Genomic DNA, 26,785 nt, shown 5'->3' on the forward strand with positions numbered 1-26,785 from the left:
TTTGTCCCAGCCCTGGTGCCCCCAGCTCAGCCATAACAGCCAAGGGCAGGCAGGAGGAGGGGGACATTGGTTACTGTGTTTGTCTCCAGGAGCAGCTGCTACACAGACTGAAGCTCTGCTTTCCTGGGCAGTGGACAGACATTGCTTACTGAGGGGAAGTAGGGAATAACATCTTTATTTACCTTTTGTTTCTGTGCGTGGCCTTTGCTTTAATTAAACTGCTTTTATCTTGACCCAAGAGTTTTTCTTCTTATTCTCCCCCTTTATTTTGCTGAAGGGGGAGTGATAGAGGGGCCTGGTGGGCACCTGGCATCCAGCCAAGGTTAACCCACCCCAAGGGGGTAGAGATGGAGTCCTTCAGGAGCAAGACATGGAGTGAGGAGAGCTTTGAGCAGAGCAGGAGCCCTGGGGGACACCTGCTGAAGGAGAGGTGAATAAGCGTCCATGACCGCTCATTTCTTACCAGCATATCAGTTGTATGTATGTGCTACAGAGCTCTGCATATACTTTGCATTCTCAAACAGATTTACAGAATTGTTTGGGGACTGTTGTTTTGGAAGTGTTCTTTCTTTTTAGTTATCATAGCAGGCCATTTCTGGAAATTTCAGAAGCTTTGTCAATCACCCTCCTGTTCAGTGTATTTCAACATTGTACATAATTCCTACAGGGCATGGCATTTGGACTGGAAACTTCTCAGAGCATCCGCCTTATGATGTCCCAGACAAGAATGGCAACTTTCCGTCTCTGGTTCTTGCTGGTTTCTACATGTTCTTGACAATGATAATCCTGTTGCAGGTAAAAGGAAAAACCTCCCTGTTACCTCCAAGGAAGAAGCTATTCAAACCTGAGTATAATCACTAATGAACAATTAATATCAGCTAATGGCTGTGCAGTACCTTCTTAATCCTATTTGAAAATATTGCTAGGAGTGTTTCAAATCATCCAAGTGTGAAATAATGCATCTTCTTTTTTTTTTTTTTTTCTTTCTAACTGCTGATTTTTCTTTCTTGTTGTTGAAACCCCACAAGGATATAGATAGGAAGGACACATTTTGTATCTTTAAATAACTCCAGAATCTCTAGCATATGCAGTAAAGAGGATGTTTACATCTAAATGTCAGCTTTTTCTTTTCTGCCTGTGTCCAGATTTCCAAAATAAGGATGCCACTGAATATCTCAGGAAAACAGTGAAACAAAAATTGTCGTTTTTGCCAATGGGGAATAGTAACTAAGAATGGTTCAGCTGGTTTAGGAAAAAAGCTAAATTAGATATAAGATGCTTGTATATCTGAGTCTAATTGGGAGAGAACATTTTATGGGATTTGGGAAAAAAATCACATTTATTTTTCAGATTTCTTGATGGAACTGCTGAGAATTGAGTGGACAGAATTTCTTTAATCTGAATGAACTGTGAAAATAAATTTCAGAGCTGCTTATAGATTCTTTGGGGGATTATTCTTTATTACTGAAACAGAATATTTGTGCATCTTAAGAATTCATTATTATTTCAGGGCAGGGAAGTTAGTGGGTGGGAAGTGTTGCATGCAGATAATTGCGTGTGAAACTTTTTTACATTAGGAGTTATTCTGTGCTAGTGCATCAGAGTTTGAGGAGGGTAAGAGCAAGCATGCTCCTCAGTCCAGCAAATGTGCTTTGTAAGAGCATCCTCTGAAAGACCCATCTTTGCATTTGGTTTTCTAGGAATTTTGTCTTAAATTTGTCACTTATTGTCCCTGTTTATCAATTGCTGTTGTGTGCAGGACTTCTTTTCTCCCCTGAACTATTATTATTCAGTCCTACAATGTGTTTCTAGGAAGAACTGTTTCTCTGAAAATTGTTAGTATACCTGTGCCAGGACATTGCTGACAGAAAGCAGTAAGACTTGTCTCACCCCTCACTGAGAATTTCATCTCTCTTTCAGGTTTTAATCCCCATTTCTCTTTATGTGTCCATTGAGCTTGTGAAGTTGGGCCAAGTCTTCTTAATTCACAATGACATTGACCTGTATGATGAAGAAGCAGATTTGCCCATACAGTGCCGTGCCCTAAATATTGCTGAAGATCTTGGACAAATCCAGTATATCTTCTCAGACAAAACCGGGACACTAACAGAAAACAAAATGGTATTCCGACGCTGTACTGTGGATGGAATTGAGTTTTCACACCAGGAAAATGGTGAGAGACATGTTTTTATACTCACTTTTCTCTCTGAGCAACTAAATGTTATTAATTTAAAATTTAGTATTTAAAGGGGCTTCTGAGACCTTGACTGAATGTAGAGCCTTATGGATTTGTCTCCATTTTGGGAGGGACTCCTGTTATGGACATTCACAAAAGTGAAGGTGTTTTAAATGCTTCAGCAGTCGCATGGGAATGGTTTTCTCGTTCCCTCTGCAGGCATCTCAGGCTCTGTCCCGCATTCAATACCCATTCAAGAGTGCAAAGAGAACATTTTTTTCTTTCAGTTCTAAATTAATGCCAGCCAACCTTTTACAAGCTCACAAACTGAGATTAGTTAATAATGAAACACAGTGAGGCCAAAAGTAATTACCATTTTCTTGAGTCAAACCCTAGCTTCGGTCCGTATCTGAAGTCTCTTGGCATTCGGTGCCCTGAATCTGGGGGTTTGACTCCAACCCGTTCTCGTTCGCTACTTTCTCCCTCTACATAGTGTGAAGGATTTTATTAAGTTGGCAAGCAGCTGCCAAAACTATGTTTGTGCTCTGTGACTGAAAACACTAGCAAATTTGTGAATGATCATATTTCACACTCCTATTCCAGTCAACTACAAAATGCAGCTAAAGAGACCAAGCATTAGCAGAAGTCCATAAAAGTGACCAATTGCTTTGAAAATGCATTTTTGTTTTCTTGCATTAATGAACACAGGAGAGTGGGAGTTGCCAGAAACTGAAATGGAAAGTTAAGTTTTTCTGGTGCTGACTTTCGAGATGTTTCGGCTTTGATTTAGTTTGTTTCAGTTTTCTTAACCTACTAAGGAATGCCTTCTGAGCAATGCAAAAAAAAGAGAACAAGAGGTAAGGTTTTATTTTCTCTTTTTACAGCCAGACGCCTAGAAACCCACAGAGAGTTGGATTTAGATGATGAGGACTTTGCAAAACTTCAACACTTCAGTCTTCCTCCCTTGAATGTTGAGAGACCAGGCACTTATAAGCAGAGGACTTTGAGACCTTTAAGGAGGTCCCAGAGTGCCAGGGCTCATTTTCAGGGACATACAAGGAACAGGTCACTGGGTCGTCGTGACAGCAACCAGTCTCAAGTGGCGTTCAGCACGACCCTTGTGAGTACAAACAGACCAAGCTAACACATTTTACATTCTCTTTTCTGTTGTGTTTTGTGATTGGAAGCCAATAGGTGGACAGGAGAAATCCAAGCCCTGGTGGAGCTAAGAGTGGGAAGGGAGAGACAAAGCCTTGGGGTCCCGACTTGGAGCATGCGGGCTGCAGTCAGGGGGAGCTGGGTGAGGATTTGGGAGTCCCCGTCCTTGGATCAAGGACTGTAGGGCACACAGATGAGGTTTTGCGATGGATGCTTGATAGGAGGAGGATATATGAATTTGGGGTCCAAGGACTGAGACTGTGGCTCATAACAACAAGAGGCACTTTGCACAAAGAGGAATGAACTTTTTGTACTGTTCTGGTACACTAAATGAGGTGGGGATTCTGGGCTGTGGTTGTGCAAGAGTAGCTAGGGATGTGAGCCTGGGGCAGGGCTTTGCAGAAGCAGGAGGCACAGGTCCTTCTGGGAGATGGTGGTCAGAAAGAGGGAGTATGGGTTTGAAGTCTGAGTTTGAACATAGCTCAGAAAGCCACAAACTACTTCTGCTACTAGCATTGCAACAGATCATCTCTGTTAAACAAGGTGTAGCCACCCCCACGCTGTGCAGGCAAAATACCCAAGCTGCGCTCTCCAGAGCAGTTCTGGGAGTTTGTTAGCGTGTCAAAAGATAAATACTGCATTTTTCAAGGAAAAGAAAAAAAAAAAGGCACTTCTCACAAAGATAAGAGAAATTAAACTAAAAGGGCTTTCGGAATAAGGTCTTAAACCTTGCAAGAAGTTGAACTCTGCAAGATTCTGAAGAGCCTTGTCCTCCTTCAGTAGCTAGGTGACCTCTGCCTCACCTGGAGTACTAACGTGGAAATACATGTTGCCTTCATTGCAATTCTAGGAAAATCTTAGAATCTGATGAATAATAGATCTGAATCTTCCCAAAATCTAACATAATGTAGTTAAATTCGGACTGTTTTTTTTCTTCCTGAAAGTTTTTTAACAGATGTTTCACATAAGGCTTTTATAGACTCTAGGAGAAGGTCAAACACTTCCAAAATTAGAATCCAAATTAAAATTAAATGCCTGGAAAACCCTTCCAAATCTTGATTAAAAAAATCTAATAAATACAGAATTACCAGAACTTTTTCTGCATTTTTTCTTCTTGGCAAAGTTTATGTCTTGCTGACATTTTTTTTAGAGGATGTAAATTTAAGTTCATTATAAGATCCTACTTGCCTCATTCAGTTCCTCTCTCATGTAGTAGACATCAGTCAGTACTCCTCTTGGTCTTGGAATATGGGGGTTTTGTCTGTTGTTATCCTGACATTTTCCATCCCAGTCCTCATGGGATATTGAGAATGTCTCCATGGGTACTTGAGAACCCATTGGTCATGACTTCCAAAGTGTGATAAAGGAACTTCTTGACAGTATATTTCCCCAATTATGTTTTTTACAGCAAAGCCTCTTCATTTTCTTCTATAAATAAACCACCATGTTATTTTTTTTTTCCACTGTAAAAGCAATATCTCAGGAACTAGTATCAAACACATCCTTTGCAGAGAGAGAAAAAGCTGCTGTTATGGAAATAACCAGCTTTAGCTGCTAATAGATGTCGCTCTATCTGAGTAAATCATTTAACCTCTGTGACAAACATGAAGATGTAGTAAAAATGGAGACACTTAGATATTGCCCAGAGGCTGTCCTGTGTGTTGGTATCCTTCAAATGATACATAGTAGTATCTATCTTTACCAGCAAGCCAATTCCCTATTAATAAAATGGGGATAATACCATTTTCTGTGTCTCTATGGTTCCTGCCCTTTGGAACTTATAACACCTTGTCCAATGCATTTGTACTTTTCTGCAAATCTGGAGCATCTCAAATAGTCCAGTTATACAGATAGTATCATGGGCCTGAATGTATCTCAGTAGTCAAAGTTCCTTAAGAAAAATTCATCTTTGAACAATGTGTGAGTGAAGACACAGACTGCTATTCAACTTGATTCATTTAAGGCTTGTGGAGCCCTTCTGGATGAATGGCTCTGATAAAATAAAAGCATTGAAGTATGCAGTGGCAGTCAATGATTGTCAAACACAATCCTCGCTATGAAATTGTGAGACTCAGCTTCTTCAGATCAGCAAATTCAAGACAAAAAAACCCCCTTGTTTTACATAATAAACAACATAAAGTCCAAAGGCTAAGAGCTGGCATTGTACAATTTGTTTTTGTTGGCTTTTTCTTAGTAAATGTCAAGTTTCCAAGGGTTGATGTGCCAGTCACATGAAAACTATTCATGAAAACTGGTAGCCTCACGTAATAGTAAAATAAAGAACTTTGCACTGCTGAGAAGACACAGTGGATTTTGGGTAAGGGTTAGCACAGCATCTGCTCTGAGCACCTGCATGTCGGAACTGTTGCCAAAAAAAGCATTTTAAAGCATGAGAGCCATTAACATAATAGTATCCTACAAAATGTAAAGAGTTTAATTGGAAAGTAACGGTGCCAAACAAAAGATAATAATTTACAAATGTCAAATTTATATGTGAACAGTTTTTAAAGGAAGGTTATCAATGCAGTGATCACAAAATTTACGTACTCTCAGTCAGCCATACATGAATCAGTGATAAGCAGGTTACATATGGTATTTTAAGTGCATTTGCGCAGTGGGAATTGATTGTGCTTGCAAAGCAGCAGGTTTGAACTTTGTCTCAGCATTCTGAGCAGTTCTGCAATTAGGAAGCTCTGCGGCTACCGAATGTATTTCAGCCTGCCTGTTTGTGAGAGCGCGCTCTGCTTGACAAGTTTCGATGTTTTACTGAAATCCAAGAAGCTCTTATCAATTAACATGTTCATTTCAGTGTGTCTCTGAGATAGAGAAGAGGATGATGGGGTTTTCATGGCATTTGGTAAAGTTAATTAAACTGAAGCCTGTAGATCCTAGAAGAATAACTAAATAGCATTGCTTTGCTTTTCTGGAGTCATAGTAACACAGGTATGGTGCAGAGCCTAAAGTATCTAACGCAACTGGAAAAAGAACAGAGTTACCTGTTCTGTCACACCCCCTGTGAGAACAGAAGCTGATTTTCACCCTGCCTGTCTGGCCCTCTGGAGAGCCAGCCTTCAGCCCAGCTAGAGGACACCATCTCAGTTTGGAACTTAGAAGCTGATGTTGGCCAAGTCACTGGTTTCTTTGGGTACCTGAGGAGGAGACCATGCCAGGATACTTCATTAATTTCCTTCCTTGTGGCTGCTGAAACTTCTCAGAGGGAAAAATAAAATAATGTATTCTAAAACAACAGAGCTAAGGCTGACACAAGGACTTAAGGGAACTTTAAAAAAAGTAGGAAAAATATCAAATTATAGCAAATTTGGAAGATAGAGAATTAACACTTACTCTTTCTACCTTTAGGTGTTCTTATGAATTAAGATCGTGACAAATGTATTTCCTTCTAGATTTAATAATTCCAATAAAGAGTGCCTTGCTATTAGAAGCATTTGATGAAGATTTAAATTGTCCTATTGTAATCAGCTTCTGGTGCTGCCAAGTAGAAGAAATGCTATCAAATTAATGAGGAAATCTTAAAAACCAAATGTCAGTAGCCATTTTATAACATCAGCATTTTCACTAACAAAATTGCTAACATTGAAAAGGGAGTAAGTTTAACTGATTATCACCATTAGTGTTGTTTTCTTTCATTCTCTTTTTGTTTGTTCGTTTTTATATATGTTCAGGGTAGCCAATGAACAGACTTGTTTGTCTGAATTTTTTTAATAACCTGAAGTTCCATACGGCTGGAAATTCAAGTCAGCTTTGTTTTCACTGAATGTGAAAAAGAAAATTAGAAACACATTTCTGATAAATATTGATTTTTGTATTATTTTGTTTTTAAAACCTTTCTCTGAGGCCACAATTGACCTGACAATTTTCTATTTTTCTAGAGGAAAATTTTGAGTTCGGAAAGTTTCTGCTGAAGTGGAATATCCACTAGAACATTGTAATTTTTGGCATGAACTAGAGACAGATATTGAGGATACAGATTCAAAAGAACTTGGGTAGGATGATGATGGATAGGAGAGGCTGAGATCCATATGTAATAATTTGTGGTATGTGAGGTTCATTCTAATTGTGGCAATGCATGAGGAATATATGGATAGCTGGGCAAACAGTCCGTGAGTTTCTGATTTTTCATGTTTTGAATTTAATATAATTCCCAGCTTAACTGTTTTGACAGTTGTGTCTGCACACATGGAGTCTTCATAGGAATTGTCCAGTTGAGCTATTTGGGGTTGCTGTGTGTACAAAGCACGGTATTGGCAGCAGACACAGTTACCCACAGCAGCTGTCTGCTGCAGTGCAATGTTGTGAAAGGGTCTCTAAAGAATGACAGCTTCCACTTTTCAGCCTCTGATTCCTTTTAAGACACCTGAGAAGATAACAAAAAAATCAGGCTGGTCCTCAGTATGAATCAGTTTGCTAGAGAAAGGACTGCATCTACACTGAAAACATTTCCCCATTTGTGAAACAAAAAAGCAGGAAAACACTGAGCTAGCAGAACCCAAGCCTCCTGTAGCAGAGAAAGTGCAATTGTTCCATCTTTGGGTTTCATTTCAGCTCTCTGCTGCAAAATGAGCAGGAGATTTATTTGCAATTATTAGGGTGATTTAAGAACCGCTGTTCACTTTAGCGAGCAGGAGTTACAACGCAACATATTCAGCTCAGCACAACACAGCCGTGAAGGTGGTCGGTTGGCTTCTGTTGCATATTTAAGGAACTTCAGAAAACTGCGCCAGATTGAAAGAGGAGAGGGTAATAGCTGAGATGAACTAGAAAGCAGCTAAATCACGTTGGCAGTTCCTTAAAACAAATCCAAACCAGACTCTGCTAACATGAAATTTCCATTAAAAGTAATGCTCCCATAGCTCTACACCAGATTAAATTGTAGGTAAGTGACATTAAGTAGTTTGGCTTGCAAATTTAGGTTTGATTAAAAAAAAAGTAAAATTACAGTAACATTTCAGGAACAAATGAAGTATGCATGTGTGTATTTATTTATTTTAAAAACAGAGGAAGAACAGTTTGAGATAGCTTCTCTTTCTAGGTGAAAACCAAAATGACTCTGGAAACAAAAAGTGATAGTGCTGTAACCAAGCCATAAGCACAATATATTCTCTGTTGAAATAACAATCTGTTCCCACACTGAAATGGGAGATGCCAAGTCCACTTCCGTCTAGAATAGCCCTTAATTCAGAAGTCAGCATTTTCAAAGTTGGGGAATACAATATAGATTATTCTTAACTTTTAGTAGATCTCAAAAGAAATATAATTCTGAAATCATCTTCTATTTCAAAATGCATTTCCTTCTAATTATGTATTTATGCAGCTTTCAGAAATGTATCTTTTTTCCCTAGATGTTAACTACAAAAAGCATTTACCTTACATAATTCTAGGTGTAAATTGAATGAGAGGCAAGAAGAAGCTATCAAGTTGATAGTTCTTCCTTGAGGACAAAGGTAAATGGGCATAATCCTCACAAAGTAATTTCTGTTCCAGGAGAAGGATGTGGCTCCCGATAGCAGGCTGCTGAGGCGAGTGAGAGAAGCTGCACTCCACACTGAAAATCTTTCTCCTTTTGTACATATGAAGACTTCCACAGCCCTTACTGACTTTTTTCTTGCCCTTGCCATCTGCAATACAGTCCTGGTCTCCACAGCTACTGAGCCAAGACAAAGGGTAATCTGACTTTAAGTCTATGAGGAAAATTGATTATGCTTCCATTTAACAACATAGAGCAGTGTTCAGTGAAACCTGAAATGGTGAAAAATGGTTTGTTTGGGAGTTCTTCTCTAGTTCTTTTACCTTTTGTGTAATATCTACTGTTTCCCTGCCTGTGTATATCCCTTCCTAACATAGATTTTTATGTTTGGTGAATAGGTATGGCTACCACAGTATCTGCACTTTTTCCTTTAGATTTTATGTTATATATATTGTGAGAAACAGGTTGAATATGCTGGGTTGGCTCTTCTCTCTGAGGCCACTGACAGAACTGCAAGGGGCTTGACTCCATCTTTGCTTCAGAGGTAGAGATAGAAACCACCATCAAATCTGGATGTCAATTCACCTATGACTCCTTTACTGAATTCCCCCACCACAGTTAAATAGGGGGGGAAAAAAAAAAATGTTGCTTTTCTAATTATTGTCATTTAGATACAGAAAAATACATTGAGGTTTTGAAAAGTATCTTGTAGTTCACATTTAATTTTAACCACAGGTTTTCTCGTATTTCTAGGTCACAGTCCCACCACCAATAAAACCTTCAGGAATCACCCTAGAAAAGATTCATCAGATGTTTCAACGGCTAAAATTAGCAAGCCTTAGTCAGTCTTTTTCATCGTCTCAGTCTAGTTCAGACCTAGGCGCCAGCTTCACTGCAAAGAACACCGAGGAGCATCTTGCTGCATTGGATTGCTGTGACAATGACAACGACTGCTGTGACAGTGGCAGAGGCCATGAGCTCCAGGGCAAGGGCAGCACAGATATTGGCAGTGCTTCCTTGGACGAGGTTTTTAAATCAGTGACTAACAGTTCTTTGCCAACAGAGTTTTGTTACGAGGCTGAGAGCCCAGACGAGGCAGCGCTAGTCTACGCTGCCCAGGCGTATAGTTTTACGTTAGTGTCCCGAACTCCCGAGCAGGTGACTGTACGGCTGCCACAAGGCACACTCCTGACTTTTGATATTCTCTACACTTTGGCGTTTGACTCAGTAAGGAAAAGGATGTCTGTGGTGGTGAGACACCCTCTAACCGAGGAGATTGTTGTCTACACAAAAGGGGCTGACTCTGTGATAATGGACTTGCTGGAAGACTCTGACAAAGGTGATTAGCCAGTGAGCTATTTCTGTTGTGTCTCCTATAATGAAGCACAAGAAGTTTGCAGTAATCTTTTCTACATTAAATATTATATCTATACATTAGAAGTATAAAAAATGAATAAGCTGTTTCTAGTGATATTCTTGCAGATCTGAACTGAGGTATGTATTTAACCTGAGTGGTGCTCAGAATATGGAATGGGCTGATTAAAATTCACTGACAGCGCTAACCCCTGTGGACTGTGTCCTCTTCGATAATGCTGTCATAAGGGCCTGACCAGTGTATTTCAGCTTGTCAGTAAGGTTGCTATAGCATCAGAAACCAAACAAACAGAAAAACTGAAGTAATGTTATCTTAAAGGAAACCAAGATCTTTAGCAAGCTTTCAGCTTATGCACAGCCAACAGTTTTGAGCTTTTAAGGGAATTGCTATTATAGTGGAATCCAGTTTTGTCTAATGCCCACTCTTTTTAATCTTAGGCAATTAGGTCTGAAATTATCCATGCTTAAAATACAGAATATTTTCCTTGTATTTCACAGCTGACATTAGTGCAGAGAAGAGAATGAAAAGAATAAAAGAAAAAACACAGAAGCATCTGGACTACTATGCCCGTGATGGCCTAAGAACTCTGTGCATAGCTAAGAAGGTAGGAGGGTATTAGCCTAATATTGTCCACAGCTTTGCTCTGTACATGTCAATAGATTTGTCAGAAAAATGTAATGATTATAATTCTCTCTGCTTCAGAGAACAAGACAGATACAGCCCATCTTTTTGTCCCTCTATTCGATTGCTCTGCAGTCTGTTTTTTCCTCTTTTTCCTCAGTGTGAGCAGATGATGGATTTTTGGTCAGCCTCAAAACATACATTTCTGTTTCTCTTATGGTAACTCTAGCTGACCTTCTCTACAGTGACTGCAAGCAAGAAATAAAAAGTCCACAGAGGAGCCAACCTTTTTCTGTTTTGCTTGGTATTCAGCTTTCAAAAATCTTGCCCTCAACCTGGGTTAGTACATCTCAGCCTGATACTTAAATACAGAAGTTGTCCGTGTGCAACAAATAGGTCATTTTCAAGGTCTGGAGAAATGTAGAGCAACCTTCAGAAACCCTGTGTTCCAGTTGAGAGTCCCAGCTAAGGGCTGTGTGATCAAGAGTTTCTCCAGGTCATGTTTTTCAGTCTCAGCTGTAGAGCATTTATACAAACGGGAAGGCAAGTCTGTTTTTCTCATTACTACTAGTTTTTCTAGTCTTGTCTTGGAAAAGTTTGTGTTATTTTAAAGGTGACACAGCACTTTACCAGCCTAGATAGGAGTTAAGTCTCCCTGATCCACAGTGTTGGCATTCTTCTCTTATTTAAATTTAAAATGAGCTCTGTTTAAATTGCATTATGCAGGTCTTGAATGAAGATGACTTTCAAAAATGGGCCAATTTTCGACGGGAGGCAGAAGCTGCAATTGAAAACAGAGATGAGCTGTTAATGGAGACAGCGCAGCATCTGGAGACCAAACTCACCTTGCTGGGTAGTTAAAAATAAGAATCCTCATTGTGTGAAGTATCACTTGCTCTCCCGTGATATTCTTGGCAATCAGACAGACAACAGCTTACACTAATTTATGTCAAAAAGTCTTCCTCTGAGGTTTGGAAGTCTCAGGGCTAGGGTATACAGTCCAATGACAGTGTCTAAACAAGTTCTAGTGCATTTTGAGCAGCAGTAACTTTGAAAAAGTGTACGGAAACTATCTTGTGCCAGGAGCAAAGAACATGCACATCAGCTGTTACTGTAGCTCAGCTGACACAGGAGATAATGAAGGTCCCATAATTCAATTATGTGTCTGTGTCCTCAGATAAACCTGTAAAATACTATAAATTAACTTCAGTTTTGAGCACAAATTCCAAGGGAATTTTGGTAATTAGCTTATATTATAAAAAACAGTAAGTTAAACTGCTGTCCACAGACAGGCATTTTTGCTAGTGAATTCCTACTGCAGTTGCACTGTTGTGTTTGCTTTCTGCAATCTGCAAAAGGATATTTCATGCTAAAACTTGCATTCATTGGCACTTGTGCATCATTGTCGTATCTAACAATGCTATTCTGTTAAATTACAGAGCACTTCAATGTTTCTTTTCTGTTTTGTTTCCAAATATTTTGGTCTGTAAGACTTTGATTGTCAGAGGTGTCTCAGTCTCATCTTTCTGTGAATGCAGTCTGTGCCGTGCTCAGTTATCCTGAATTTCTGTGATTGCAAGCTATTAGCATTATAGCTTCTCATAATCTCTGCAGTGATTTAAAAAGTTAGAGTAATAACAGTAAATGCCGTAAGAAGAACCACATAAGAGGTAATGTAGATCTTGTCTGAATCTGTTACCTTTGCCAGCTCTGAAGGGTCTGTGTGCTTTCATACTTTATTTCACAAAAAGTGTTCTTTTAGCTTAAGTCAATATCTGTCCTTAATGTATCACAGCTACAGCATCTTCAAACTGACCTCTAGTGGAAGAGATAAGAGGAGGAGTATTGTAACATTCAGATGGTGATTTACTATCAGGATGAGTGTTGGCATCTGCATCTAAGTTTGCACATTTTCAAAAACAAAACTTACTGTGCCATTTCTTCTCCCTTTGATGCGTGAAGCATCTAACTTGACAGTAGGAATAGCAGTCATTGAAATAGTCAAAGTTCATATTTTCTGGTTGCTTTGAATCGTCTCAATGCAGTATTTTAAAAATTCATGTGGTGTACTTCCTCTGCCAGTACGTTGTCAGTTTGGATTATTAAGAGGAAATGAAATGCATTGGTCTAGCAATGAGTAAAATGAAGAGCCAGAAATTGATTGCTGACACATCCACCTCTTAATCCAAATGTAGATCTTGTGCTTGTGTGTTTATTTGCTGGACATGACCTTGGCTCAGCTCTTGACAAGGTCAGGTTCATGATTGGAAGCCAAAGACCTTTTTCTTAAAAAAGAAAATAGCAACATGATTTCCAAATGGAAAAAACCTAGTTCACTACTTCTTTTTCTGTTTGCCCAGGAGCAACAGGGATTGAAGATCGGCTGCAAGATGGAGTGCCTGACACTATTGAGGCTCTTAGAGAAGCTGGGATACAGATCTGGGTGCTGACAGGAGACAAACAGGAAACAGCCGTTAACATCGCATATTCCTGTAAGCTCCTGAAACAGAGAGACACTGTCTTCACCATTAACACTGAAAATAAGGTGAGTATAGAGAGATGCACAGAATTTGCTGTCTTCACCTTTTTTCATGTCTTGTGGCCTGGCACTGTTTTGCTTTAGGCTGCATTCAACACAAGAAAACAGCCAAAAAACCCACAGCATTAGGCCAGGAGCTCTTTAGACCACGTGTAACAGGATGGATTGGAATGCAAGACAGTTGTGCAGAGTTTTATTCAATTAAAGCACAATATCTCCAAATGAAAATATTCTTTAAACAAAAAAAAAAATAAAAAAGAATAGTGAACTCTAGAAAGAAGGTAATCTGCAGTTTAAGTGCGTGATTCCTTGATAATATCAATACCTGGCTTTTCACCTTGCAATGGAAATTTAAGTTACAATGATATTTTAACCCCAGGTGTAGGAAGACATTTGGAAAGTACTGTACAAGCCAGTGTGGAAAAAATATGCAGGTGTAGATTTAATTAAATTCAGAACTTTCTAGTTGCATGCTCCCTGATAGGGTCAGGCTTAATTGATAATTTATTAGCAAACAACTTAATCTGGTGTCTTTTTATGTAAGCAGCATTTCACCTTCTTGGAAATCTAAATAGAGTTCTTGTGGGGCAGTTGAAAACAGTCACTTTCTTGACATTCCATGGTGGCGAACATAGTTGTTGATGTGCACAGATATTCCCTGAATTTCCACGGGCAGTAAGAAGGTCAGGCAGTAAGCAAAGCAAACATACTCCAAAATGAGGATAATCACTTCCAGGGCACGTCTGTCAGCTCCTGTCACTCGCTAAAATACAGCAAACAGTCTGTGGTGCAATCTGTGGCTATTCCTGAAACGCTCTGAATGGAAGAGAGAAAATAGAGTCCTACCTTTTGAAGACGTAAATGCCATTAAGGATGGTGAAAGTAAAAGGCTTTAGAAAAGCAACCTTGGCTTTTGCAGATTGTGGAGCAACACAAGTCAGGTACCAGGAAAACCATGCCTTGCTTTGGGAAACAGGATGGCCACCACCATGCACAGCCTCGCGTCTCATCCCTCCGGGCACCCCAGTGGGACGGATGACTTGTGAGATGAGCTTAGGGGAGAGAGAGTTCTTCTTTGTTTTCTTGCTAATGGCCTCCTACTTCCCATGTAGTCACGGATGCCCCCAAGGTCCCCCAGGCAGCAGCCACTGCCCTTTTCTCGTGTGCTGCTCTGTCCGTTTTACGCAGCGTACATAGGTGGTCCACACTGGGCAGTAACAGGGTTCCCGGGAGACGAGCCTTTCCCTGGGGAGACAGGAGGCTGAGGAGGGACAGCAGGGCTTCTCTCTGTGACCAGACAAGTCAGTTGTCTCTGTTGCCTGAGTTTTTCTCCCCACAGAAGGGAGGTTACTGACACAAGCTTGCCTTTCTCTATAAAGCTATTGTAAGGATTAATTATATAAAATACTGACAGTTTTTCTCATGATAGGCAGTTGTGTAGAGCAGTTAGATGGCCTACTTTCTAAGTGCTTTTGTCTGCAGTTAGTAGCTCTCCAAACAAGAGCAAAATCCTATGCAAATGTCTCTTTTTTTTTAATGTCATGGAAATAGGGAAAAGGCAGAGATGATATGGAATTTGGCACGGAATACATTCCTTGCTTCAATGTGTAATTTCATTTGATACGCGTATCTGCTTTAACAGAGAGCAGAATGAATATATTTAGGATGGAAATTAGAGGATGGTGTCTGTCAGAGCACTGATACTGCAGGCAGGACCACCCTGGCTCCAGGAGACACAGGTGCGTGCACTTGCCCATCGCACCCTGTGCAGCCCTCCATCCAGGCTCAGACACAGGCTGTGCGCATGTGGGAGCCTGTGTGAATACCTGGGGTTCAGCGGGTGCTGGTCTTGCTCCACAGTGAGATTTACCTTCCTCCCTTTCAAAATGAAGCCAAGGATGCTGGTTCTGAAAGTGTCTCCCAATGGCAGCACCCAGGGAAAACAAATAATACATAAAAAATTGTTCTGCTTTCAGAATAAACCATTAATTTTGACAAAATTAACCCTTCAACTGGCTTCAGTGGGAAGGGACTCTCTTTCCACCCCTGAACTCAGCAGCTTATCCAAACACTGGAAGTTAAATATCTTCCATGAAGAAGCAGCACAAGTAGGTAGTTTGAGGGATTTATTTAAAGAGGCAAGCCAAGACAAACCAGGAATTTCTGCTACAATTTTTGTTTTGTTCACGGAAAGATAATGCTGCTTCAATATTTTTTTAGAGGTTTTCAGTGTGCAGGCTGCATGCAGCTTTTATTCGATGTCAGAGGTAGATTTGATTCCAGAACCTCCCACCTAAGTGTAATTTAAATCTTGCAAACATCCTACACATGTACCTTATGCAACATAAAGTGAAAATAACATTTAAGAACTGAATCATCACTCAATAAAGCTGACAGAAAAGGTAGAAAAGGGAGTGATTAGCTCCTCAGGCATTCAGTGCCATGCCACAGAAGGGGCACTTTTAGTACTAACAGGCAGCAAAATAACTTTTAGATCGTTCTGGGTTTTCTCTGATAGTGGTGTGCCAATTTAGATCTGTATGGGAGACGTAAAAGTGCTCCCCTTAAATCTGTTTGTATTTGATATTAAGTCAATCCCAAGCTGTTCGCCTCTGAAAGGGGACTTCGGTCCAAAATGAGGCAAATTTGCTAAGAGGAAAAGACTTAGCTGGTGTTTGAAGCACAGTGTTGGGCAATATGAAGCTTTATTTCTGTCCCTAACTGTGACACACACCTGATTTGTGGCATAGAAAAGACCAAATTGTCAAAGCTACTAGGTAGTTTTGAAAATCTGAACCTCTTGTTTGTCTACTGGGGTTTATTTCTGAGGGAAATAAATGCTGCAGTATCTCACATCGTTCATATCAGCGCTAGATTTCCAAAATCTCCTTTAGAAAAAATAGATATTTTTTTTCTATACTCTCAGCACTCCAAATACAAATGTCTTTCTGATGTGAAGATTATATTCTTCTCTTTTAAGATAATTTCTTACTACAGTTAACTAGCTGATAAGATGTGCAGTGTTTTCACTGAAGGATTTGATGGCACCATTGAAATAATCTCCCATCTGATGAATCAGTGCGTTTCTCAGTCAGTTTTCCCTAATGTTTATCTGGTACACTTAAACCCATGTGCATGATTATACAAACAAACACTTTGTAAGGTGCTGTGCTGTAAAGGGAGATAACTATTTCTAGAACCACTTCTGTTTTCTTACAGGAAACTTGTGAATCTCTCTTGAATTTAACCTTGGAAGAGGTGAGGAAGAATTGTGAGGTTGAAAAACCACGGAGGAAATTTTTTGGCATTATCCCAACATCCTTCTCAACCTCTGAGGCCCCCAGTCCCGAGTTTGGACTGGTGGTTGATGGGCGGACACTGAACATCATCTTCCAGGGGGGCCTGGAGGAGAAGTTCCTGGCGCTGACAAAGCACTGCCGCTCGGTGCTGTGCTGCCGCTCCACTCCTCTGCAGAAGAGCATGGTGGTCAAGCTCGTGCGGAGGCAGCTCAAAGTGATGACCCTGTCGATAGGTACCTGCGTTCTGAACCTTGCAGGAGAAAGGGGGAAGCAGGGTCTGTCTTTATGAGTTACAGAACTGTATGGAGTGTATTGAATTAGCTATTTCTTGTGCCTTGGATACTGTGGAAAAATAGCACTGAATAGTCTTTCTTGACCAATAACCATATGAAAGTCCTTCTTCAGCTTTCAGTGAGCAAGTCTGGCCCCTGTTCAAACAAAATGAAGGCCCTCCAAATGCAGAATTTCCCAGCTGTCCCTTTCATGCACACCAGTACAAACGTATGTACACATTCCCTCCAGAATGCCCTCGCTTTGGGCGTGGAAAGCAGTCTACAGTAGTTACTGTTTTGTCTTTTCATAAAGCCCTTTTCCTGTCAGATTTTCCCAACTGGTGAAAACAGTGTTATCCCCAGAGTGATATTAAGCACTGACTCATTTGCTTTTTACCTTCAAATAATGTGAAATGCTTTGTTTCCTGTTCCACTTTTGGAAAGTCGTTCCAATTTTGGAAACTCATCCCACTAAAATCCTTGCAGAATTGATTTTTATGACTTTAAAACTAAAAAATACACCTCTGTAGACTAAACAGAAAAGGAAAGGTCTGATATATTTTTAAATTTCTTGCTTTGCCTTAGAGTTCAAAACAAGCTTTCAGCCTTCCACTTCATTTATTTTGCTTTAACAACTAACTTAATTCACAATCTCTGTGTTGCAGGCAACAGCCATGGCTCTTCTTTCCATGGAAATTTGGTTATGTATTTAACGTGTTGCTGCAAGTGGAAATGAGCAGAATAACTCCTGAATTGGCTTGTTACGTTATCAACTGCAACCAATTTTTTTCATATAAATTGGAGTGAAGTAGGGTGCTGCAAAGCATGTTGCTGAGCATATGGAGTTCACGAGGGAGAAACCTAGAGAACAACACAGATATAGATGGTGTCGGGATGTCCATGCCACCACCAGCCAGTCCCAGCATTGGGCTTAGCCCTGGTGGATCCATGTCTCCTGGGACAGAGGATGTTCCAACCAAGATCGGAGCCTAGAGGTCATGAATGCTTGATGCTGAGTATCAGTTATCCTAATTAAGATGCACGGTAGTACAGAATAGCCTTTGTTTATCAGCATAGCTGAGGGGTTTTTTTCTTGTTCTTTTGTATTAAGGACCCTTTCTTGCACTTTTATTGTTCCCTCCTGTCTTCCCATTCTAGGTGATGGTGCAAATGATGTAAGTATGATTCAAGCAGCTGATGTTGGAATTGGAATATCTGGCCAAGAAGGGATGCAGGTATCCCTTCAATTTATTCCCTTTCCTCTTTTGTCATACAGTCTCTTGCTGCTTAATAAGTTCCATAGCAGCCCTGTACTCTTGAGTGTTGTCTTAAAGATGCAAGTTGGCATTATTACTGTCGTAAATTAATATGCAGTTCACAATTATAGGTCCAGCCAAACAAAGGGTGTTTTGAGCCAACAATTAGCATGCGTGGACAAACTCGTGTTTGCTCGTAAGACTGGAAAATTAGCAGATGCCTGTCCAGTGTTAGGTTAGCGTCTGGTTTCTGAGTCATCTCTGCTATAGCATTTCCAGATTTTGTTGATTCTCCTTCAGTGTTTTCTGCCCCAAATTCTTTCCTATACATCCCCCTTCTTCATTCTCCTAAGGTGGAGAGTTCTGCAGAGATAGAAAATTCCACCTGTTTTCTCAAGGCTGGGGATTTTTTCCTACAATATTCAATACTAGGAAATAATTTAAATGTCCATGTTCAAATTTCATTATATTGCGTGGGAAAAAGACATGCTGTAAATTTAATTTGTATTCTTTTTACCAAAGGCTGTGATGGCTAGTGACTTTGCAATATCCCGATTTAAGCATCTCAAAAAACTGCTTCTTGTCCATGGACATTGGTGTTATGCTCGCCTGGCAAAGATGGTGATTTACTTTTTCTACAAAAATGTGGTAAGATCATTAAAATTCTAAAAGTTTTCATCCTAGCAACAGTTAAGTCCAGGGCTGGGGTATTTTCTTGTTTTGTTTTTGTTTTTTGCAGGTCATACTCTCTTACTTTTTGTGAAGCTATAGGTCCTCTTTCTTCACTTTGCAAGTTTACAGTATCCTACCTTCTTAGTAATGTGCTGCATAAAGCATCAAGGAAAATATGGGTTCTAAAGATATTTTGAAATAGCATTATTCCCAAAGGAAAAAGGACTTAAGGCAACTTTTATATGGTAGTTCAAGAAACTTTATTAATAATGCCCATGAGCCTCAAAATAAAATTTGCATAAGGAAGAGCAGATTATTAGTGCTAGAATATAGACGATGACTCTGCACTAAAAATCGGTTGCCTGTGAAACATCTGGATTTTTGCATTTAATTTGATAGGAACCACTTGCAAGTAATGATGGAGTCATATCTGGAATTTTTATTAAAAATTTAATGTATATGCAAATAAGCTGTGCATTGAAGAATAATGTAAAGTGGAAAAACCTGATAGTAATACAGTTTCTACAAGACTATGCAAACAAGTCCATTTGACATGAAATAATCTCTGAGCGTGAAAGACTATTTACTTAGAATTCAAAGTATCTGTATTTTTTTAATAATAACGTTGAATAGGGATTGCTTCTTATCAGTGTTAAAATTTGTTGTGGAAATGGAAACTTTTTTTTTTCCCCTTGATTGAGCATCCTTTTAGTATTCAAAGGATATTTATTTGCAATGTGAAATAGCTCTCCAGACTGGGGTGCTGCTGTTCTGTTATCTCCCCAGTACTGTTAGGGAGCAGGAGGCCTTTGGTTCTGCGTGGACAACAAGTTTGTAAAAGGATTTTAAAATCTGGTGCTCAGAGCTGTGAACAGTTTACTTCATTATTCCCTGATATTTTGTTAAAGAAACCTAATGACTTTTAAAAAGATGTATCACAGTGGATCAGTGTGAAGTAGTCCCTTAAGATGTACTGCTTTATGGAATAAAGTGCAGAGCTGTCTACTGACAGTATTTTTAACCAAAATAATGTATTCTTGGGAGACTCTGTTTATAACCAATGTACTACATACATAAACCTTGCAGGCTGAACGATGAGTGATGTAGACCGTCTATGCATTGCAAACTAAAGGGTCCAGATCAGCTGTAATAATAGGGAACAGTGTGGGGAGAGGAAGAGGACGTAAAGGAGGGGTCACAGGAAAGGTGCAGCTCCACAACTCCCACCACCCAAAGAGAAATGGAATCACATCAGGATGAAGGATGTGCTTCTGCGCAGGTGGAGAGACACAGTCCATCTTGTAACAGGACATTGTGTTTGCATTTGCTTCTCCACAGAGCTACGTCAACCTGCTCTTCTGGTACCAGTTCTTCTGTGGGTTCTCAGGAAGCACGATGATAGATTACTGGCAGATGATTTTTTTCAATCTCTTCTTCACCTCGATTCCCCCTCTTCTCTTTGGAGTCCTGGATAAAGATGTTTCTGCAGAAACACTTCTAGGTTTGCCTGAGTTGTACAAGATTGGACAAAATTCAGAGGTATGTCTTGACTACTGAAATAACAGCTTGATAAGCCAAAGGACCACAGGTTTTTGGGGAGGGAGGGAAGAGAAGAGTTTAGACTTACTTGGAACCAAATGATCCATTTATGGTTTCTAGTTTCCTGAGCCCACTAAAAGAAGGTGTAATTGTAGATGTCAGAAGAACTGTTAAGGAACATATGATTGAAGTTACTTCTTGGAAGTGAGGCTGGGTGCTTGGTCATAGTTGGAAGGTGCAAATGGGAAGGTTTATTCTGACATTAAATACATGGTGCCATCCTGTTTGGTACCAGCATGCTGCATTATAAAAGTAAAGTGATGTGCCAATGAATTAGCCCTGTGTTTGGTGTTTCTGATATGAAAAAGAGATGACAGAGCAAATATGCATCTGTGTATGTATATATGTACAAACCACGCATATAAAAAATTTCCCAGAGACAGCATGGGGAGAAAAATAAAACAGGATGCCATGGGCAGGGACACCTCCCACTAGCCCAGGTTGCTCAAAGCCTCATCCAGCCTGGCCTTGAACCCCTCCAGGGATGGGACATCCACAGCTTCTCTGGGCAACCTGGGCCACTGCCTCACCAGCCTCACAGTAAAGAATTTATTCCTAATATCTCATCTAAATCTGTCCTCTTCTGGTTTAAATCCATTACCCCTCATCCTGTCACCACATGCCCTTGTAAAAAGTCCCTAGGTCGCTAGAAAAGTTTCAATATGACAAGTAGTCAAATTAAAATGGCACAAAATAGGTGTTTCAATGGAAGGAACCTTAACAGAAAGGATTTTTAACCAATTCTGTAGCTCTAGCGAGAGCTTTGTTTACAAAAGAATATGAGGAATGTGGTCCCTTGGGGAGAGATGGAGCATTCGTGACATTCAGCTTTTAAGACCCTTAGTTGACTGGCTGATCTTCCTAAGGTCTGTCTTTAGTTAACACAGAGAAAATGCCTGCTCAGACATAAGCCTTTGGTCTAAATCAGCTGCTCAGGAGGCATTTATTCATCAAGGGAGACCAGTTACCTGTAATCAATAGCCTGAATGGAAGAAAAAACAGACAGCAATTATGCCTGCAGGACTGACGAGAGATGTGTGTTCCATTATAATGACTGTGATCTATAAACTCCTGCAGATATACAAGCTGTCAACTTTCATTATCACTATGTTGGATGCCTTCTATCAGAGCCTCATTTGCTTCTTTGTCCCCTATTTGGTAAGTACCAGGGTAATTAATATTCTCATTCTCCTGTACTCCTTAAAAAATAGAAAAATTCACTGCTGAATAGCGAGGGTTCATCACAGTCTGTCTGCCTGTTTTCTAGACATACGAGAACTCTGACATAGATGTGTTTTCATTTGGAAACCCCATCAATACCGTCTCCCTCCTGACCATTCTCTTGCACCAGGCTCTAGAAATGAAAACATGGGTATGTGTTTGACCTGTCTTATTCACATGACTGATTTTCTTTTCTGAATGTAGCATACTGTGTAGACATGGAATTGTCTTTTCAGAGTCATTTGCCAGAATTCTAGGTCACAAAAAATAGCACTGAGATTTCATAGCGTGCCAGAATCGATTATTAGCCTCAGGACAATACCTTCACATGCACAGTGACAGAATTTGCTTCTGTGGTGCCTTTGGACAGGATAGTACACAATTTGTACATCATTGTATGAGGACATGCTTCTTAAAGAACTGTATTCACTGTTGCTGCTGTTTTGTAAGTTAATTTCCAGGTATTTCTCCTGCTGCACTTTTCAGTAGCGGGGATGAGTTGGATAAGTTCTTTCTAACCCTTCTTTGTATCCTCCTGTCTTACACCCAGATTAAGAGTCTCACAAGCATCACTGTCATTTCATGTAATTCTCCTTACAGACCCTGTTCCACGTGGTAGCGATGATTGGCAGTGTTGTGTTTTACCTCGTCTTCTCTCTGATCTACAATGCTACCTGCGTGCTCTGCAACCCTCCCACCAACCCCTACTGGATTATGGAGAAACAGCTTTCAGAGCCCACCTTCTACTTACTGTGTCTGATCACCCCAGTCATCGCACTCCTGCCAAGGTTGGAATGATGCACTGTTTTCCTCGCAGCTTTCATGTTGTGGATTTGTAGGCATTTGAGTGAAATTCAATAATGATGTATATAGATATGAGAGATGTCAGGCACACGTGGTGCACAGGGGTGGATGATCAGTGTGGAAGTCAGATGCTTGGGTTCAACTTTGCAGTTCATGAAGCATTAATTTATGCAGTTACATAACCCTAGTTGAGTCACTGTATATCTATTGGTTTTGTTTTCCCATCAGGAAAACCTTTCTTTCTGGAGTGCTTCAAAGTTTACCAGTACAATTCTGCTACATAACTGTTCACTGTTATAAATGCAATGTTGTTGAGCTGATCAAGACTAGAAAGCAAGTCTTTGAAATAGTCCTGCATGCTTTGAGAGTTACAAAATATATTCTGTTTCTTTAGTACATTACAGTGCATTACTAAGCCAAATTTAAGAACATGTTTCTATATCAAAAAATTTTCTGTATCCAGGTGCTTAGTTTTACCCTGTGCAACCAATTGTTAAAGATAGCTTTAACTGAGGCTGAATAATATTTGGAGAGGGATAATTATTTTCACAGAATCATAGAATGGTTTGGCTTGGAAGGGACCTTAGAGATCATCTAGCTCCAACCCCCTGCCATGGGCAGGGACACCTCCCACTAGCCCAGGTTGCTCAAAGCCTCATCTAGCCTGGCCTTGAACCCCTCCAGGGATGGGGCATCCACAGCTTCTCTGGGCAACCTGGGACACTGCCTTATCAGCCTCACAGGAAAACATTTCTTCCTAATAACCTAATCTAAATCGACCCTCTTTCAGCTTAAAGCTATTACCCCTCATCTTATTGCTCCACTCCCTGATCAAGAGTGCCTCCCCATCTCTCCTCTAGCCCCCTTTAGGTACTGGAAGGCTGCTCTAAGGTTCCCCCAGAGCCTTCTCTTCTCCAGGCTGAACAGCCTCAACTCTCTCAGCCCATCCTCGTTCGGGAGATGCTCCAGCCTCTGACCATCTTTGTGGCCCTCCTCTGAACTCGCTCCAACGGATCCATGTCCTTCTTATGTTGGAGGCCTCAGAGCTGGATGCAGCACTGCAGGTGGGGTCTCACAAGAGCAGAGCAGAGCAGAGGGGTAGAATCACCTCCCTCAACCTGCTTGTCACACTTCTTTTGATGCAGCCCAGGACACGGTTGGGTTTCTGGGCTGCCAGTGCACATTGAGCCTTCCCCTCAGAGCTGCTCTCTATCCATTCTCCTCCCAGCCTGTATTTGTGCTTGGGATTGCCTTGACCCACGTGCAGGACCTTGCACTTGGCCTTGTTGAACTTCATGAGGTTTGCATTGGCCCACCTCTCAAGCCTGTCAAGGTCCCTCTGGATGGCATCCCTTCCCTCTAGCATGTTGACTGCACCACACAGCTTGGTGTCACTGGGAAACTTGCTGAGGGTGCACTCAATGCCACAGTCCATGTCTCCCACAAAGTTGTTGAACAACACCAGTCCCAATACCAGCCTCTGAGGAACACCACTTGTCACTGGTCTCCAGTTCTACATTGATAGGTTACTGAAAAAATCTTGTTTGAAAAACATGATTCTGTTCCCATATATATATATATGGTAAACTTACTACTTTTGATGCCTAATACCTTAATCATTCTTTAAGCAGGTATGCTTTGTCTGAGTTGAACCACTTGAAATTTTTATTTCTGCTTAGACAATGAAAAAAATTGGTTTGTTTGACTGCCTTGCTCCTCTCTATCCTAATTGTCATGAAGTAGTGCAGCACACTGGTATTGCAAGAATCAGGAAAATATTTTTAGTATCTGATTTTAAAAGTGCTTTAAGGCATTAGAATTGAAGCCCTAACTTTGCCTAAAAAGGAACCTTTAAGACTAGATAATATTTTTCTTCAAATTGTTATTATTTACCAATTTGACTTGAGATGCTTTTGTGACTTCATGTTACATTATATAACTTCAGATCAGGATAAACAACACATCAGTTCAGTAAGGTCGATCTCATGTCTTCTGGTCAGGGCATCCTTTTGCAGTCTGTTCTCCTTCTGTGTGATTTTGGTTTTCCTGTCAGCCCTCATTCACGGTGTCATTTTTGACCCTGAGCTTTCTACTGAGAGCAACAACAAACATGTGGTTAGAGAACTTATATCTCAGGAATTCAGCAAGGTTAAGATTGTTGCTGCCTCAGCTGGACACTGAGCTTAAACATTTGTGTCTTGAGATCTTCAAAGTTGGAGGACTACTGTTCCTTCATGTAGGTACCCCAGAATATTTTCTGCAGAGTCCTCAGTTCATAGAATATCCAGCCCTCAGGTTCTGCTTCAACTTGGCTGTGTCAGCCTATCACAGCAGTGGTGAAACCACCCTTTGTTAAAATGTACTTAAGCATCAGTCGATTCATCTCGCCACGCTGCCTGCTCCTTATCTCCTTCAGAAACTAGTTGGAGCCTTGAGATTGTGGTTTCTTCCTAAGGGGTTTGTTAAAATCCTTGTTCTCCTCAGTTCTTCCTTTTGCTACTGCCTTCTGTGCTAGCTCACGTTCCTGAGACACTGCAGGCACTCGGGGGCTTGCCTGTGCCCTGCCTGCTGCAGGCTGTTCCTGGAGCACTGTCTGGCAGGACTCTGCAGGGCATCCTCTGTGCATCTGCATCTCAAAACTGCCTCGGAATGTTGTTTTGGAACACAAACTGCACAACGTTAGGTACTGAAACCCTTGAGTCTGAGAAGGAGAAAGGGATCTGGGTTTCATGTTCGTTCACTGGCAAGGGAAGGCTCTGTGTCTCCTGGAGGACCTCAACGTATGAACCAGATACGTTTCTCCAGCTGTGGAAGGCAGGCTGCGGTCTGCCAGGAAGCCATGCAGAGACCAACAGGTAACGTAGCCTTGCATCTTGCAGGTCTGTGAGAAGGGCAAGAGTGAGTGAAAGCAGTTCATGAGATGGAAGACAGTTCTCCTTCCCTTGTCTGTCCTCCTGTCTGGTCCACCTGCAACTTGGACAAAATATAGAGGGGACAACATGATCCACACCAGATCTACACAGCGGACCTGGTCTCTCTATAGTTGTGCTCTTTAGCTGCCCAACCTTGACCAGCAACTGCACAGTTCCCAGACCTGAGATGCTATGGGACTGACCAGCCTGAGCACAGGCACAGCAAAAATGCGTTTGTCTGCTCCTACTTGTGCAGAGAGGCCTGAGAAGCCCATTGCCTTACAAGCCCTTTCTGTACTTAGTCTGGCTTGTTAGGCTTTTTAATCTTGTTATACTTATTTATGCATACATTTAGCAGCAGGATGTGAAGACGTCAGCTTTCTTAATGCAATTTCAAAGAGTCTCCACGTTTGCTTTAAAATGCATATTGAGGCCATCTATGTGAAGATCAAATCCTATTAGAAAGATGCTTTGAAAGAGACTTTGGTTTTCAGACAAAACTGACACGACATGGGGAGAGGATGTGTCCTCTCTCACTGCACACAATATATAGTTATACAAGTTCTCTGTCCTGTAAAGGGCAGGTAGGACACATTTATTCTTACTGCTTCCTGAGCAAATGCACAAGCTGAGGTGTTTACATTTCTGATTTTATGTTATCTATAAAATTAAGATCCCTTCTTTAGTGTGTTTTGACAGTATAAGTATAACCTCGATCTCCCCAAATACAGTATCTCTTGGTGAGCTTCTTCATATCTTTCTTGCACTCTTCAGCAATCAAGTGGTTCTATTATCATTTATTTAGTATTTATATACATGTCAGTGACTCCGTACAGGTTGGTATAATTGTATAGTTACATGGTGCATTAAGATCCAAGAGTTAACTTTCATTTACCAGGTAGGTATGAAATGTCTACCAGGTGCCTGCAGAGCAATGGAAATTAGCAACTGGATTTGTGTTATGAGATGCAGATTGTGGAAGGAACCCCCTGGTAAGACAATCTGTTCTCTTCTTCCTTCATCAGGTTCTTTATTTTTGCTCTACGAGGAACCGTTGGAGCATCTCTGATTCTGAAAGCACAGCAACTAGATAAACGTCCTAAAAGGCAACAGGATCTTGAAATCCAGAAATTGAGATCAAGAAAAACTACTTCTGGTACACCTGTAGCATCACCTACATCTAATGATGACTTTGACCAAAACTTCAGCCACTTATGTGTGTCACCATTTTTACACCCAGCAGCAGCAGCTGTGTCTCATGGGGACACAGAAAGTCAGAGACTTTCCACCTCTGAAGTGAACCCTCTCAGGAAACGGACACCTGAAGAAGGCTACTTTTTCTTCAATAGGTGGGCAGAGGAAGAACCTACTACCACAGACTCTTCAGAAGGACCTT

General features: G+C 40.7%; 1 protein-coding gene across 1 annotated transcript in view; it reads left to right on the top strand.

Annotated features, from left to right (window-relative positions):
* LOC104467334 (probable phospholipid-transporting ATPase VB) overlaps positions 1–26,785 on the top strand; it is a 53,401-nt gene that overhangs the window by 26,462 nt on the left and 154 nt on the right. Inside the window, 16 exon segments of the mRNA XM_010081075.1 lie at positions 668–795; positions 1,921–2,173; positions 3,061–3,296; positions 8,837–9,016; positions 9,573–10,158; positions 10,692–10,798; positions 11,542–11,668; positions 13,176–13,360; positions 16,574–16,886; positions 18,084–18,160; positions 18,704–18,829; positions 20,192–20,392; positions 21,530–21,610; positions 21,720–21,824; positions 22,274–22,461; positions 26,415–26,785. The exon segment at positions 26,415–26,785 is cut by the window's right edge and continues 14 nt beyond it. Of these exon segments, the coding sequence (XP_010079377.1) occupies positions 668–795; positions 1,921–2,173; positions 3,061–3,296; positions 8,837–9,016; positions 9,573–10,158; positions 10,692–10,798; positions 11,542–11,668; positions 13,176–13,360; positions 16,574–16,886; positions 18,084–18,160; positions 18,704–18,829; positions 20,192–20,392; positions 21,530–21,610; positions 21,720–21,824; positions 22,274–22,461; positions 26,415–26,785 (3,264 nt within the window).

The sequence above is a fragment of the Pterocles gutturalis genome, unplaced genomic scaffold, assembly GCF_000699245.1.
Source record: "Pterocles gutturalis isolate BGI_N339 unplaced genomic scaffold, ASM69924v1 scaffold5104, whole genome shotgun sequence".
Taxonomy (NCBI): Eukaryota; Metazoa; Chordata; class Aves; order Pterocliformes; family Pteroclidae; genus Pterocles; species Pterocles gutturalis.